The sequence below is a fragment of the Barbatula barbatula genome (assembly GCF_947034865.1).
Source record: "Barbatula barbatula genome assembly, chromosome: 9".
Classification (NCBI taxonomy): Eukaryota; Metazoa; Chordata; class Actinopteri; order Cypriniformes; family Nemacheilidae; genus Barbatula; species Barbatula barbatula.
In genome coordinates, this window is record NC_136772.1 from 18,901,017 (window position 1) to 18,919,171 (window position 18,155).

At 38.5% G+C, this 18,155-nt stretch overlaps 1 protein-coding gene across 5 annotated transcripts in view; it reads right to left on the reverse strand.

Annotated features, from left to right (window-relative positions):
• Positions 1-248: 248 nt before the first annotated feature.
• tsc22d1 (TSC22 domain family, member 1) overlaps positions 249-18,155 on the reverse strand; it is a 41,799-nt gene continuing 23,892 nt past the window's right edge. For 3 of the 5 annotated variants that reach the window (XM_079464548.1, XM_079464550.1, XM_079464549.1), the window contains 2 exons: positions 2,915-2,966; positions 758-2,191 (listed from right to left, as the gene is read on the reverse strand). In XM_079464548.1, coding sequence (XP_079320674.1) covers positions 1,934-2,191; positions 2,915-2,966 — 310 coding nt within the window. In that variant the 3' untranslated portion in view covers positions 758-1,933. Of the gene's footprint in view, positions 2,192-2,914; positions 2,967-3,417; positions 3,754-9,709; positions 10,258-18,155 lie in introns of those variants that run through there. The other 2 variants (XM_079464551.1, XM_079464552.1) reach the window with 2 other exon arrangements.

Consider the following 18,155-nt stretch of genomic DNA (forward strand, 5'->3'; position numbering starts at 1 on the left):
TTTGTCACATGTTTACAGTGTCCCTTTATGAAGGGAACAAGTACTTTTCTACAAAAGCATTGTTGTTGTTGTGGTTGTCGTCGTCTCCCCAAATCTTTTTACGTTCGCCAAATTCATATGTTTACTGATCACTTGTCATTATCCATTTCTCTAAACTGTGTTTGCGAGAACTTTTTCAAATAAACGTCAAACACATTTGGATAGTGCTTCATAAAAAGGTAGACTGGTTTTACAAAAGCAGAATGTTTGTGTAAACATTTTTAAATCATACCGAAACATCAAATTGTATTATAAAATTATAGGACATAATCAATGTTCTCAAATGTAAATTTAACAAATAGCACACTTACTGTATAGACAATCCCATTGGAGCTGGCTGAAGATGACATTGACAAAATAATCCACCTTTTAGGTTTTTGCAAGTTTCATGATATAAATCACACAAGGCAGTTTTAACAAACGTGAATTTCATTATCTTAAATTACCACAAAAATATCTTATGCATTTAGCAGACAATTCTATCAAAATAATGTATTTGATGTAGCATTACTGATAATTAAAAAACAGTTGGAGCTTGACTACAATCTAACGTGTGTACTAGACATAAATGTACGACACCAGCAAGAAATATATACTCACCAATATGGGCAGAAGCGGATTGTGTCTTTACAGTAGAAATAAATGCTATATGCAATAATTATTCATATATAGCCTGATCAGTCAAGATGTCGGATAAGTGAAAGCAAACCATCTCAAAGATTGTTCTCAACAATGTTCACAAACGTGACTTTATTGAGAGATGTGAAGTGCAACTGGCAAGTGCAATTACAGTATTTTACAATTTATCTCCTGGTTTGAGAACATGCACAGAACATAAGCATACAACTTTAACACAATGCTAAATCTGTCAGCTATATGATAGTCAAGAGTAACTGTAGGTTAAAAGATTGATCCAAAACACTTCACTGTCAAAACTGAAATCACATGGGTGTAATTCTTCAAATAATTTCAGGTGAACCAAGTAGTGTACAGTAAGTGTTAGATGAGCAGTTTCCAATTGTCAGATAAATATCACAAGACAGGTCTTGTTTTAACAGCATTAAAAAGACATCTCCTGGGCAAGTCAACAACTATGCCTCTATCTGTACAACCTATATAGTGTCTCTTTAACCGTTTCGCATCGCATCACTATTTTACAAAATACTTACACTCATCTTACAATAATTTACATTTGCCTGCCCGCCTCAAAATTCTGCTCAATTCTCACCTATCATTCTTGCATGTATCACTGCACAGATAAGCAGCCTTGAATTTGCATGAGAAAGAATGAGCATTCAGCTCACTTCTCACCTATCATTCTTGCAAGTATCACTGCAAGCACTGCATAAGCAGCCTTGCATTGGCAAGAGAAAGAGGAATTAAAGCAAAACAGCTCTTCCTTTTCTTCATTCAAAGAAGCAGCATAATTAAACCAATGCAACTATGCAAGTCATCTTTGCATCCACCTTCCCCATGCCAGATGGGGCACAGATGGGATTTGGGATATCACATTCGTCACCGTCAAAGTGCTTGTTAATATAAGCTTACAGTCTTAAAAGACCGCAGTCAGCATTTACACTACAAAGGTAAGTGAGACATGAAAAACAGCCTGAACTGAAAACCAACATTACTTTAGACACAGGCACAGTGAATTTTTAACATTGTGTCCTTTTGGATTGTTGTTCTTTCACCTAACAGTCCATAGATTTTGGCAACATCCAACATCAGTCAACAGCCAGCTGGATTGTCAATGGTGTGTACGACAATTATCACGTTTTGAAAGGTGTGCAAATCTGGTCTACATGCGAGTGTGACATGTTTGTTCGTAAGCTTCAGTCTGTTTTATTTATGTTTCGGATCACTTCGTGTCTGTAACGGGAACATTCTTCCTGTGCTATGCCGAGGGTCCAGTGTTTTGTGCTGTGTGCTGAGCTGATGGGGCAGGTGGCTGCGCTCCTTGAGTGGATGAAGGTGGTGAACCGCTTTGAACTTGTGCCTGGAACTGTGCAAGTTGCTCTGGACTAGCCAGGTTCTTGAGCAGGTTGTTTTCCTGTTCAAGCTGAGAGTTTCTCTCAATTAGTTCTTTTATCTGTTCCTTTAACACTTCCACCTCTTCCCGGACAGCATACATCAAGTGACTCTTCACAAGATCCTGAGAACACAAAATAAACAGTTATTTTCTAACGTCTTTTGGATTTTTAGAGATGACATGCACTGGAACGTAATGATAAAAAAAGTGTAATTAAAGTTCATTGCATTTATAATGTTGTTGAGAAATAGATATTTACTTGCATATAATTTACTATATTTCCAGCTAAGGCTTCATTTCACAGCATATAACTAAGCCATTGCAAGCTGCATCCTACTCTTTACTCACTGTCCCCTCCTCCTCCCTTTATGCCACTGCTCGGCGTCACCCAACGCACAAAATGGCCGTCCCACACATCGTCAGACCAATCGGAGGCAGAGATATTTTTAACTAGGCGTAAAAGATTTGGGGTTTGCCTAGCAACAGTAACAAGGCGCACACAGATCGCGTGAGTACGCGCAGGTAAAACCCCAGGCAAGTCCGCAAACAAACACCAAACACTTCACACATTAAACTCCGTTTGATACCGTTTTCACACTTAAAACTCCCACCAAAAGGGTTTCCCACGTCACTAAAAACAAATTATACAACATTCACAATTATTTACACGAACAAAACCGAGCAACAACGTAGCAGCGCTGTTTTAATTGAAGTAGCAACAAACAATTGCATTACATCATTCATTCCGCATTGTCTAATGCAAATCTTAAGTATATTTACAGCATGTAAGCAAAGTATATTCGTGAATGCTAAAATATGTGAACTTTAAGAAGTATTGGGACTTACCATCGCTTGTTCAATTTTGTTGTCTATGGCCACAACACTGGCACCAGATGAGCTGTGGGGGAAAAGAGAGTCGTTACTTCACTCCTTAAGCACAAAACCCAAAGACGGATATTTGAATACAAACAACCGAGGCAAACAATCTTCACAGCGGCACTAATGCTACAAGAAAATCTCTAGAGGAAATTAAAATGTACTGTATTTGTTTAATTAACAAAGGATACCCAGTACAAATTCAGCATGCATACTGCATATGTTGGACCTAATTGAAATGGCAGGCAGACTGGTTTGAGCTTAGAAGTTTATATATGACCGAAGCCAAACGGCAAAACCTGTAAAACCCTCCTTCAACAATACAAAAGACCCACATTCAACCTAAAGCATCGCTTGTGTTTCACATTGGTTGCATTTTAGACAGAAAATAGGCAGTTGAACGACAGAAGCTGTACCCTTGTTATCTGCCACCGCGACATTTTATTGCCAACATAACAATTCGGACATTTTACCTATTGTCGAGCTTGACGGATGAAGTCTCTGTCCCCAACAACGATGACAGGAAAGATATAGAAAAATGTCTAAGCTGACAAACACCAAGATCCATCGCCACGGAATAGCATGGAGAATTCATGCTATTTCGCCCATATGAAATCGACGACAGACGCGAATGTGTCCTTTCTGCGGTGTTTGAATATTACATCCTTTGTAGGCGTTTACTGGAATGTTATGCGCTGACCGTTTGAGTCCCCAGCAAAAAGACTACCTTTATCAGGAGACTGTACATCCAGTGCCGCAGCACAAAGAAACTCCAAGGTCAGCTCATCTCTGCGCTGGTGAATATCTGCAGCCTGTGATATTTGCATAATTCATTTCACACAGCGCTTCTCAGCATGCTATTGGCCGAGAGTGGGGTTCCTTTGAATAATCTATGCAGTGACGCCCATATCTAACGCTCTTCCGACTCCCTCCCAGCAATATATTCGGCCACGAATTTCTTTACAAGTCAACCGGTTCAAGCGAGTTATAAGCGATGTTATTTTCCTCAAATGTCAACAAAACGAGCGAGCTTTTGACAGTCTAGTTTATAACATTTGTATACAATTAAGACAACCAAAAACAAACAAATGATACAATATATTATGATACTGCATGGGCTTTGACATTATAAGTTAAAATGACAAATGACTCAATATTTAATACCAAGTTCATAAAAATACTATCTAGGTTGTTTTTACGTTGTTTAGTATGGGCCAAAAACAAATGCCAGAGAATGCATCTACCATGTTTACATGTCGCCACATATCGGTAACAAAGGGAACAGCAGCGAGTGGTTTTCAGTTTTATATATATATATATGTATAAGTGCCAGATATCTAGACTTATCATAATAAAATAAACAAATCATAATAAAAATTCTGCCTGTGTTCCTCTGGTTCATGAAACCATGTATCCCTAAAGCACCAAGAAACATCTCTAATGATTGTTATGCATCACATTTACATTTACATTTATTCATTTGGCAGACGCTTTTATCCAAAGCGACTTACAAGTAGTGTTATACAGTGGCACATTACTGCAGAGCAATCAGGGGTAAGGTGCCTTGCTCAAGGGCCCTTCAGTCATGACCTGCTGGCACTGAGATTAGAACCGGCAACCTTCTGATCACAAGCCCAACGCTCTAACCATTAGGCCACAACTGACCCCGCATCACATAATCTTATGTAAGTTTTAAACAATGATACAACATGTTAGTGTGTACACAAGCTTGGTTTGCATGGCTCAGGGAGCAGCAAATGTAACTATAGCATTTGAGAGATATCTTAATTTAAGCACACCATTTCAGCCAAAACAGAAAATCTTAACCTTTAACAGTAAGCATGATGTTTACCCTTATCATGTGTCAATGGCTACTATGGAATGTTTTCACAGGCATAATACAACTGTCCGGGTGTGCCAATAATATAACCAGAATAAAAAGTGAAAATGAAACAACATGATATGACAGCTAAAACACTCTTTCAATCGTCTCTAAACTATTTTGGTAAAAGTGATAACCACACACTAAACATACAATTATTTAAGTACCTGCATCTGAATATATATATGCATCTATACATACAGCAACATAATTAACGGGGTGATCAGATTACTTGCTGAATGATATATTTTGCAATAACGTCCCAACTGCAAGTGCAATACTGGTTTCATATTGTTAAAAGGATAATGGAAAGATGGAAAGAAAAGTCAATATTTTATAACCAGCTTTGCAGTTTCAAAACAGTGTCTTGACTCAATATTAAGGTTCCTTCATACATTTTAATAATGCTGGTGAAACAACCTGTGCGCACATGGGTATACAAATATACAAGACAGGTAATTCCCTAAAGGCCAATGCCCAATTGATATCATGAGTGTTTAAATATATTTATATAAAAGTTATATAAAGGTTATAAATTAATATGTATTTCAGTGAGTGAAATAAGTATTTGATACCCTACCAACCAGAATTCTGGTTCCACAGATATGTTATGTACCTATATGGACCACAGATTAGTCCCGTCACTTTAAGAAAGTACTCCTAAATCAGCTTGTGTATATAAAAGATAACTGCCAACAGAATCTGTATCTTCCATTTTAACCTCTCCACGACGGTCAAGACCAAATAGGTTTCAAAGGATTTCAGGGATAAGAATGTAGATATGCACAAACTTTGAATAGGCTACAGACAGATGCTTGGTGAGGAGACAACTATTGGTGCGATTATTTGGAAAAATAAGAAATACAAAATAACTATAAATTGCCCTCGGTCTGGAGCTCCCTGCAAGATTACCCCAATGGTGTAAAGATGATCATGAGAAAGGTTAAAGTTCAGCCCAGAACTAGTGCTGCACGATTAATCATATCGCAATCGCGATGTAAGGTTATGCAATTACATGACGGAAACATTTTGCGATTATATTAAAGAAACAAGTGCATTTGTGATCGTGACAAGACATCCATTCTAAGAGATATATGCCCATTTTATATGCGAGAAAAAAAACGACTTGTCTTCTGTGGCGTTGGCGCGTGTGCTTGGTCATGTGACTTGCGCAGTGTGGAGATGGGAGAAATGGATGCAGAGCAGACAGACACTGAACTGGTGCCCAGAAAAAAATGCTTCCTCTGTTATTTGCCGATATTTTTGTTTCAGGATATCAGAAACGGAGCAGAGATAGGTACTGTGCAGAATTAGAAAAGCTCAAGTTGTAAATAAAGTACTAAATACGGGGGCGATTCTAGGTTTTCAATGTTAGGGGGGCTCAGTCTCCAATGAGAATATATTTAAATAAATAATACTGTACATAGCCACTCTCTTAGCACCACATACTGTTTACATTACTAAAATAAATAATTCAGAAAGAACATGCCGATTAAAGACAAGTTATTTAAATAAATATCACATTAATTGATCGATCTGCAACATTTATAATTCAAAGTGACAACAACTGTGACAAATCCACATAATAAAATGTCACAATCAACTGCTGAAAGAAATAACTTGATATGATATTGATACGTTTCCCTGCCATTCATTCGGATTAGCACGAGCGCTATCACTCATGTGCATGACTGCGTGTTCATGTATTACATCCACAATATATTTTAAATTAATAATACAAATATTCGTCTTCGGAACTCAGAACAATAAATAACACAGCAGCCGCACCAGGCTGAACTATAGTAACTCTATCTGCCCGTTGGCTTTCTGCGGCTCTCAATAACTAGGTGCAGAAGAATAAAACAGCACATCATTATGAATGACACAAATCTGTGCGCAACATCATCATCATGCTTGTTTTGTAAAGTATGCCGTCATTGGTGTGAAATTATTTTATTTTGCTAGAGGTAACGTAAACAACTAGTTAACAGTGTGACGAGGGGTGAACGCACACAAAACGTTTGACAGTGGATAAGAAAAGGTCTTGTATTGCTCCCGCATCATATTATGTCAGCTGCATCTATAACAAATAATGGCAAAGATGCAGATGTCACCTTGTACTCTGCTTATGACGTTCAATCCACTCTGTGCTGCTATGAACTGAAGAATGTGCTTAATAACATAGCCTTCGGCCGTTTTCATAATAAGAGTTTTAAAGAGGACTATACATGATCTCGAATACTTGTACAGACTTGTACTTACAATATTTTGGGGGGCTAAGCTAGAACTTTAGGGGGACTTTAGCTCCCCTAAAAAGGGCCTAGCAGCCACTGACTAAATAGAATATTTTAAAAAGAGGATTCAACCAGTTGGTTGAGCAACAACCATTTAAAGTTACAACAAAGATTATAGAGGTTTAAGTTTTACAGAATGAACCACACATTTATATCCAGTTTCTTTTTCAAAAGAGTTCATACAAGTATGTGTTACAATCTGCTTAAATGTCTGTTTGTTGGGATTATTTTACTAAAAATGTGTACGTCCGTATTTATGTTCTTTTTGTTTAATTTACCTGTACTGTTGAGAATATATATATTTTAAGTTAATTTAATTCAGTAATGCAAAAATGCTACTGCTATTTAATTTTATAACATTTTATTTTAATTTGAAAACTTTGTGCAATTCTAGTTCTTGTTGCTAGTTTGAACTGTATATCTCCGTTGAAAAATACAACTTTCAGCATTTTCAGTTATCTATGAGTGAATTTTCCTTGATATCAACCAAGTTGACTCACTATACCCAGTTTATCGTGTCGCACATCGCAATTTGTACCCAGAACTACACGAAAGCAGCTATTTAATGATTTCAAGACAGTTGGGACCACAGTAAACCATTAGAAACACGCAATGCCACAATAGATTGAAATCCTTTAGCACCGGCAAGGTCCTCCAGCCCAAGAAGGCCTGCTCGCAGTTTGACAATGAACATCAAAAATGATTCAGAAAAGGCTTTGGAGAATCTGCTGTGAGACCAAAATTAACTTCTGTTTTTGGAGGGAGAGATATCCTACAGAGAAGCAGTGTTGGAATTTTACTTTTCATTGAGGGGCTCAGGGACTTGCACATATACTGTAACATCTTGGACGAGAATCTCCTCCCCTTAACTAGATCACTGAAGATGGGTCGTGGATGTTCCTTTAACATGACAAAGACCCAAAACATATTTGCCAAGAGAACCAAAGAGTGGTTTAAAGAGAAGCACATTAAATGTCCTAGCCAGTCTCAAGACCCTAGTCCTACAGAAAATCTGTGAACGAGGCTAAAACTCTTATTTGCTGAGTGACAGCCAATAAACCTTAAAGATTTACAGAGGAGTAGACTAACATGTATCCTGACATGTGCAAACCTGGTGACCAATTATCAGAAATGTTTTTGCCAACAAGGGTTTCTCCACCAAGTTTAAAGTTATGTTTTGCTCGGGGATCAAATACTTATTTCACTGACTGAAATGCAGATCAATTTATTACCTTACCATCACTGTATAAGTGGAGGTCAAGATGACTGTTCAAATCAAGTCTTTGCTTGTGTCCCGTAAATATAGATCACTTAAACCAATTAAGTGTAGCAGCACACCTAATAAAGGCCAAAATAACGTTCTAAGCAGCTCAGAGCGCTGTTCCAGGCTCTTTGACTAGAAGTGGATTTAAGCATTTACAGTCCAAATATACTCTTAAATAAATACAACCTACTTATTTCATTGACTTCCTACTGTGCTTTTTGCGTTGTGTACCATCTTACACTTAATGCCACAACCACAAAAGAGCTACTGCCAATGCCATGGCAGACACTTAAACTCCAGCCAATTACCTGAAGCTATAATATGGCATAATAATATGAACACCTGTGATTTGACCTGGATTATGCTCACTGTACAGAATGTACCTGCATAATGAGCATTCAAAACTATTTCTCATAAATCATTCCATAAATCTAGTGTAAATATTCCGGAAAAAAAAACTATTTTTTCTCTTTAGTTTCTTCATAAGTTATGAATACACTGGACAAACAATAATCAATTTCTTAATAAAATTGCAGTTAACAATATGATGTGGCAAAATATTTAAGAATATAAAAAAACATGTACTGTAGGCCTGTGGAAATATTTATATGATGTGACGTCAGTTTATGGTTGAGCTCCCAACATGTTATCTGCGTAACATTTAAAAAAATGAAACATTGACCTATTATATGTTTATTTTATTGTTTCATGTTAATGTACAGCACTTTGGTCAATATGGTTGTTTTTAAATGTGCTTTAGAAATAAAGTTTGTATTGTATTGTATTGTATATGTGTTTGTACTGTTTGACTTAGTTAACTTTCATAATTGCTTTGTTTATTTTAGCTTTATAGTTAATTGCAAGTTCTTTATCAAAGTATTATTATGTGACATAACTAATCAGTTATTCTTATTTACCTACAGAAGGTTCAGCTAAGCCTTAAATGTTGCCAATTCTATAACAAACAAAACAATGCTTCTTCACTTAAAAAAACATTGTTATACTATAAGACTGTGAACACTGTATCAGGTAGGCCTATTCAAATTCAATCACACATAAAAATGACACGACTGTTATCCCAAATTCCCAAATATGATGCTCAGAACAAAAAAGACTTCACGAGACTCTGCAAATATGTTTCACATTATAAACAAATGTTGTTGTTTTTTTAAAGTGTTTAATCTTTTTAAGGTTAAACACCTTCCAAACAACATTGTAATAGCATCTATTTGAAAATACTATATATATATATATATGTTTCTTAAAGATTAAAGAGCAGTCACTCACTAACAAAATCAAAGTTTCTTCGGTACAGCATACTTTACCTTTTCAAATGCTGTTCTAGCTCCCAGAACAATAGCTTCATGGCCATTTCGTCTCGGCCTTGCACTCGGAGGACTGTTTCTCTCATTGATGTGCCAATCAGCAGTACTCCAAAACAGAACTTATTCCTCTATTCCCCTCAGGTCTAAAACACACACGTGCACGTGCAAAAAGAGACACTGCCACTTATCCCCCTCTTTATCTTCTTCAGCAGCAGAGACAAAAACATCAAAAGGCTGGCAGTGAGTTTGGTGGTCCTATCTCCACTGTACTGCCTTTGTGCATCTTACAGGAAGGTTGTGAGCGACTGAGTGAAAACAAGTTGTGATGTCACGTCACTGAATAAGTCACGTGACTGTGTTACATAAACCAGCAACAGAGATTAAAATATTGCCAATGATCCCTTCTCTCACACATCCGTGCTTAAGGAGGTTGTTGTCCACTCAACCCTCACCAGCTATACCGAAACCATCCCGGAACCAATATTGTTTTATAATTTTTCCGGCAAGCGTGCATTTCACACGTGTGGAGAGAAGAGACAGGCCCTCGCACTTGAGCCAGGACTTATCTTGTCACTTCTCATCAGTATTGCAGCCTGATGCAGGCTTACGGCATCCGTGGCCGGTGAAGCGCGCACACACGTCTCTCCAGGCTTAAGCTGCTTGTGGTGAAAAAACAATAGGGAGTCCAACAATGGGAGGGATTTTACCTGTTCAAACATCACTCATTGAGGGCTTTGAATCGCACTGAGACTTCTGTGCTTACGTGTCTTTCCGAGTACAATCAGCTCAGCATCCACAGCTTTTGAATGTTGAACTGACAACTGCACTGCCGATTGAAGCTACCCAATGTATTAGAGTCTTCAAGCAAAGGCTTTAGAATATAAAAAGAAAAATAAGCACAAGAAAATAGTCTAATGGTCCAGTAGATCAGTTTCAGGTTCCGCATCATATGAAAAAAATCCCTGTTATGTCATTACATCATCGTCAGATTGTAATTCAGATAACCATGACGCATTTTAAATTACAATAAAAATACAAATGTATTCATTAATATGTAAACGCCACAAATTGTTTGTTTTATAAATGTATTGCTGGTACATTAAAGTTATTCAAAAACATCTAACCATCTTAGGTTGTGTCTAAATAATTTTGGCTTTCAACATTTTTGCTTGCGTTATACATAATCACACATAATGAATGCCTAGATTCATGTTTTTTACATAACTCCGAACTATTTTCTTCACTGGTTAACTAGATATTACAACCGTTTGAAATGAGTAGAACAATACAAATTCCCTATGAATTGCTTCTTGTTAAATTGTATGTGCTTTAAGCTCACACCGAAATGACATGAACGGGTGAGATCATTCAATTGTAGTAGAAAGGTTCAATGACAATTAACCACCAGCCAAGATTTCAATCTTGACAGCCCTGCCTGAAAACTGGGCAGCCTCAATATTTACATGCAAAATAGGCTAACTTGATTTGAATAGCTTTCACAGAAAGACCAGCGGAAATGGAGATGTTTAAACAGCTGTGTAGGAGCTTCTGCTACAGATGGGGACTGCTGCTTACAGCTGCCCTGCAGTCAGCACCTTTATGGGACTCACGAGTCATGTGCCATACAATTTATAGAAAGTTTACAAGTTTAAAATAGGGTTTTTAAAATATGCAATGCCTCGGTAACTTATCCTTTTCTGGTGTCATAGTCAGTGTGTCGAAGTTATATAGGGTTCTACCAGACCCTAGTAGTAACTACAATAAATGTAATAGTCCACCCTACATAGTACATGCACACCACAACACATATCAAAACTGTTCAGTCAGTCAAGATATTTCACATCAGATTCAGTAAACTTATTGTGCACAGAAGCACGTTCATGTAGAAACGGTACGGTAAAAATATTTGAACATTACATCGCTGCATGTTCGATTCTATACACCAGTTAGTGGTGGGTGTAGCCAAACGGTCAAAATTATGTGGATACCCCAAATTACCATGTTGTATTAACTAACAAGTCTGTTATTAATAGAAAATAAATATGTAACACCAATAAAGGACACCCAGAGGTTGGTTTGAAAAGAACATGTCACAAACCTATTTTATAGTGGACAGATCAATGAGATCACAGGAATTTCGACATTAACAATCGAGTGCCATTTCGTCAAATGGGCTGAGAGCAGCAGGTTGCACAACACAGCTCTATCCTGTATTCTCCAGCTTGAACATTACAAAACACAAAGCATAGACTGGACAACCTCAGCAAGTTTCACCCCATGAGCAAGAAAATAAGCATTTGAAAATAGCCTCAGTGTGCAAGGTTAACATTTATTGCTTAATTTGACTTGATAGGGATAATAGTGCTTTTCTATGATGGCGATACCAGGTAATGCACATGCATGTAAAATGTATGTGATTCAACTAGTATATTTTTAGCAGTGACTACAGCATGTAAAACCTGCATTTTAAAATTAGTCTACATCTGCTGTTTGTCTAGCAAGGAGTGCCACAGTTTTGTGTCCTGGGCAATAACATTTTTTGTGGCAAAGCGTGAGGTCACAGACCTGCTCACACATTCACGGTTATGTAACTCTGCTAGTAGTGTGCATACAAGGGAAACAGGTATAAGTAATGTGAAGTGAAACCTGGAATTAGAAGGATTAGCCCAAAAGCAAAACAGCCAGGGCAAAGACATGAAGTCATTGAAGTCGTTTTTACTACAGAGAACACGAATGCCCGCGGCTAGAACAGTAGAAGCCTTCTTGTCTTGCCGTTGTTATACGCACCAAATCTGTACAGGTCCACCCTTTCCCTTTGTCTGGAAGCACTGTAGTCTTTATATAAAGTGACAGACAAGGCATAGTTGAGACATCAGACTCTGGGAATTCACGCACCCGTTTTATTTTGTATTGTGTGATACTTATAGCCCCTTAGCACGCAATATATTGTTGTATTAATGGATCACCAGCTGTTTAAGTGCACTTTTCTCAAGTGAACACTTCAAAAGCAGTACATGAAGACAAACAGCCATTGAGATGATGCAGTTAAGCTCCAGTTCGCTGGGGCTGATTGAGAAAATAGCTGGGATATAGGCGATTTGAGGGGGGGTCTGAGAGGGGGATGTTTACATAGTACACGATGTTCTGTACAGTCGGTCAGTCAAGCACAAGCATTACTTCCGCACGACCTCCTAATGAGTTTTGGGGTATTTTCTGTACATTCGGAGACCCGGTCATGACAAGGCGATATAATGGAAGGTCTTTCACATTAAATGAAAATCAATTTATCAGGATCAAAATGACCAGAGAATACATATAATCAGACTAACTAACATTTTAGTTTAAAAAAATGATTAAAAGGAAATGTTGCACCAAAATCCATCTCACGACAATACAAGGCAGTAAATCCTTGGTAAACTCCCTCCTAGTAAATATACATTCCATCTTATAAATTTTTCATCTAGGCAAACAGCTGACCAAAAGCTCCCAGCAACCCAAAATTGAGAGTTAAAGGTGCTGTGTGTAATTTTAGTGGCATCTAGTGTTGAGGTTGCGACTGCAACAAACCAATCGCTCCACCCCTCCTTTTCAAAGCACTATGGAGGCCGAGAGAGGATTAAGATGTCGTCACGTTTTTGCTTCTTTCCCTAAAGGAATAATGTATTTACGAAACATGTTCTATAGAGCAGTTTGTATGTTTGTGGCTACTGCATAAATAACATGGAGCCATGTCAACAATATTCCTTGCAAGGGGACCCGCGCTGTATGTAGATAGAAATATTAGATTCTACTGTAAAAACATAAAGCTTCATTATGTAACAAGTAGAACAGGCAGTCTAATGGTTAGAGAGTCGGACTCGTGTCCAGAAGGTTGCCGGCTTGATTCTCAGAGCCGGCAGGTAACGACTGAGGTGCCCTTGAGCAAGGCACTTTACCCCTACTTGCTCCAAGAGGGCTGCAGTGATAGCTGCCCACTGCTCCGGATGTACGCGTGCACTACTCTCTGGATGGGTTAAATGCAGAGGTCACATTTCGGGTATGGGTCACCATACATTACAAATTGGTCACTTTCAATTTCAATAAGTATGTCTTCAGAGATGTATTAAGATCTTCAATCCGATAATAAAGCGTTATCTTTTTATTACCTTAGAAGAAGCTATTGCTATCTACATACACCACGGGAGCATTGAATCGTCATATTTCTACAGTAGCCCTAAACGGACCAATTGCTCCCCAGTGCACGTTTCGTAAATCTCCTTTGTTGAAATTCGCAACTTCACCACTAGATACCGCTAAATTTCATACACTGGACCTTTAATATTGTTAGATTGTTAAACTGGTAGTTAGAGTAATAGCGGAATTTACAATCTTATAATGCCTATTTGGACCCGAACAAATAATAGTATCAGCATCAGGCATCAATTAAAAAAATCCCACATTGGTTGAAGTATTTCCACATTTGGCATCCTGGGACATCCCTTATGAAATGCACACACAACACGGAAGAAGCCAATCGCTTTACTATCTCTGTGTTCGTTCTTTGTCTTTCAAACCTAAACTGCACTGCCTGTTTTTCTAGATTTACAGAGATGACTCCCCCTCCTGCTCCCTCTCTCCATCTGCCATGTCAGTCTGTGACTAGCGTTCCCCACTCTCGCTGCTTTGCCCTAATTCTGAGAAAAGCATACACGCTCTGCAGCAACCGGCAGAATCCAGTTTGCTTTATGGAAAGGAGCGAGTCAACGTGGCCATGGGGTGGGACGCATTCCATACTGGTTAAAAACATCAGAAGCATCTCTGCAGTCGTGTGCTTGCCTGTGTTTGAGCAATCATACCTTCAACATTGAAGTAGTTGCTCTATCCACCTTTTTCTCGATGTCTCCAGAGTGCTCGATTACTGCGAGTGACTTCCTGTTTGATGCTCCGCGCTTCCATTTTGTATTTGTTACTATGTTAAATGTCATTTTTGTCAATGGTTAAAAATAAAGTTTAGCGAATCGTTTTTCTGTAAAAGGCTGTCACAACAGCCACAGAAAGTTCAAAAAAACGTACGAACGAGTGTAACCACGTGACACAACAAGAGCGCAAAAGTGAATAACATTTAAAGGCGGCTTTGTCATAGCTCTGACTACTGCATTCTGCCCCCTCACAATCATCGCAACATAGTTATTTATATAGTTATGTCTCCAATACTGCGTTATTTTATAAAAGACCCAACGCGATATGATCTGGTTTATGTATATCTGGTATGGTGGGTATCAAGATCTACCTGTTAGATTATGACTCGCCTGTTAACAACACTGGACTCAGCAACCTCCGCTTTAAAAAAGTGAACTGTTGATGGTTATGGGAAGACATGAAAAATCGTTACGGAACAACTTTTCTTAGTCCCTTATTGGACAATTTTCTGGGAAAAGCATGAGGCATGCTCACGCATCAACCACGGAGAGCGGGAGAAGGAGCATGCGCACAAATCACTTGTGTGCAGGAGAGAGAGAGCACTATGTTCGGGAAGTTCAGCTGTGTTGTATGTTGGCTGCATTTGGGCGATGATTGTTATATAAACGGTGGATATAACGCTGGATTAGGAGATCGTTTGAAACTGATAGATGGAGCGGTTCTCTAACCAACATTACAAGCACTAGCAGACCTCAGTTACACTTCGATCGATCCGCATGTTTTTAACTGATGAAGTGAAGTTGTCGCCAATATTATTGTTTATTGCTAAAAGCCAAAGCTTAATGAATATGCGTGCACTGAGAGTGTGATCGACCAATCACAACAGCCTGAGAAGCAGAAGCTCGCTGATATGGTATGGGTGGGACATCTTCAGACACAAGATCTTAGCGGGGAACCAATCACGACAGACTGGGTCAACGTTACCAATCAGAGCTTTCCGAAGGAGGGACTTTCTGGAAACCAGAAAAAGTTATATCGTTTTGTGAGAAGAGGGACAGCGGTGAACGATAGACTGCCAATATGTGAAATATAAAGCATTTAATGAATTAAGAAAAATAAACATCCATTGTTAAAAACATAAGCGATTCGAAAAAAAACAGCCAAAGAATGGCCGCTTTAAGCATCAGCCCTACACGCATACGCAAGGCCTAATGGAGCATTGCGAAAAAGGTGGATACGCTTGGCAAAAACATGCGAGTGATCAGCCCTGAGTTAGAGTGTACTGGCTACACACTTTTCACTACATTTACTCTGGTAGAATATTAATATGATGTCTAGAGTGAATTAAATTACAGTACGGTAAATAGTAATGTTTAAAATGTCCCCATCTATAAACATACAAAAAAATAAGGCCACTTGCTAAAAATTTAAATGCTGAACCTGAGCAAAAATCAAACACAAACATATACTGCCCATAATTTATTCAGCAGTGGAATGTTGTGCAGGGCCATGTGCGGAGACCCTGTGTTTCAGGTCTAAGTGGCTGCTGTCTCTTTGGCAACTGCAGAAATCTCCATTCCCTCAAATCAACCTAACAGCACGTAAAAATCTCCCATAACCTCTTTTCTCCATTCAGGCAGAAGATGACTTGAGGGTGCCTGAAGCCGAGCCTGTCCCCATTGTGCGTTACATAACTGCTGTTTTATTAGACGAGGGGACCCCCTATTTGTACTAATCACTGTGCTGGATCACGGCTCTGCTCCCTCCACCAGTCCTTCCTTTTGTTCAGACCGGAAGGAGGCATGGGCACAGGACAAATGCACACGTCTCTTCTTTCCACAGGCCGGGCAGCATAAAAGAAATGTGCTGTATACATAGGAGAGGAGTGCACTCAGTGTAGGGGAAATATATGATCAGAGGCTGCTCCATTAACGAATTGCATTAGATGCCACTTAAAAGCCGTGCATACAAATTTGAGCCCATTTCTGAGTCGTACAGCTTTGTCTGGGTTCTTCACTGTGCGGTGTATAGGGTAAAACGAGATGCCATTTTGGATGGCCAAGTTGGATGTCACAAAATGTCACAAAAACAGCCTTTTTCCACCTAAGAAATGTTGCCAAGTTACGAAATATTCTGTGTTGCTGACGCGGAGAAGCTTATTCATGCATTTATGACCTCAAGACTTGACTACTGTAATGCGCTACTTAGTGGTCGTCCTGCATCATCAATAAACAAACTACAGTTAGTTCAGAATGCAGCTGCCAGAGTTCTAACCAGGTCCAGAAAATACGATCACATAACCCCAATTTTATCAACCCTTCACTGGCTCCCCATTAAGTATCGTATTGACTTTAAAGTTCTTTTAATCACTTATAAAGCCTTAAAGGGTTTAGCCCCTACATACCTAACAGAGCTTCTATCACACTACAACCCATCACGCTCTCTAGGATCTCAAAACTCAGGACTTTTGATAACACCTTGAAAAACTAAATCCACTAAAGGGGGTCGAGCTTTCTCATACATAGCACCTAAACTCTGGAATAGCCTTCCTGATTTTATTCAAGGATCAGACACACTCGCCCAATTTAAATCTAGATTAAAGACGCATCTTTTCAGCCAAGCATTCACTTAATGCAAAATATGCAAAATAAACCACCAGGAGATGCTGACATTAGATATTATTTACTAGAATAATTGAATTTATTATATAAAACACCATGTAGCGTGTTTTCCCCTTCTTTTTTTTTCGTTTTTCCCCTGTAAAGCTGCTTTGGAACAATGCAGCGCTATATAAATAAAATTGAATTGAATTGGATGAATGTCAGAACTTTGAGCTGCTCCTTGTGAGGGTATCAAACAGTTGAAGCAGTCGCCGCTCATGGATAGGACAGAAATACATGAGCTTTGGCTTTACAATGCATGCGATTTATCCGTACAGTAAGAGTTGCTCTTTAACAAAAACATTGATAAAACACACACAGTGTAAACCCAACTACAACTGCTCAAAAAAAACGAACTGTACCACTATAATTCCAAATAAACTTAAAGTACATATTACTTTTTGATCCAAAAGCAGAAATTGAGAAAAAAAACATGTTTGCAGTCTATGTTCATTTGTAAGGCCATCTGATTTCCAAGTAGCAGCACTGAACAGCTAACACAATTCAAATTGTGCTATGAATAACGTTATTCAGATGTGGTTTAAATATGTAATCTGCTTGTTCTGTGTGTCTATGAGTGAAAGAGTGACGCAGTTGTGTGTCCTTGCCCGCATGATGCTGGTGAAGCTTTCAGTTTTCGCGACTCATAACGAGGATGCGATAACATGAACTGAATCGAAGCTACTGTGATACACCCTTTGTGGTGACCCGTCAAAATAAGTCTGGTTAACTTGAACAAGTTATAACACTCCCACATTTTATACCATCCCCTTGAATTTTTGTAACTGAATATTATTTACTGTAGTTAACTTGCTAGTAAAAATTTAATAAAAATACTGCTTCCAGAAATTTTAATGGTAAGATGCTGGTTTATTGTTGTACATCAT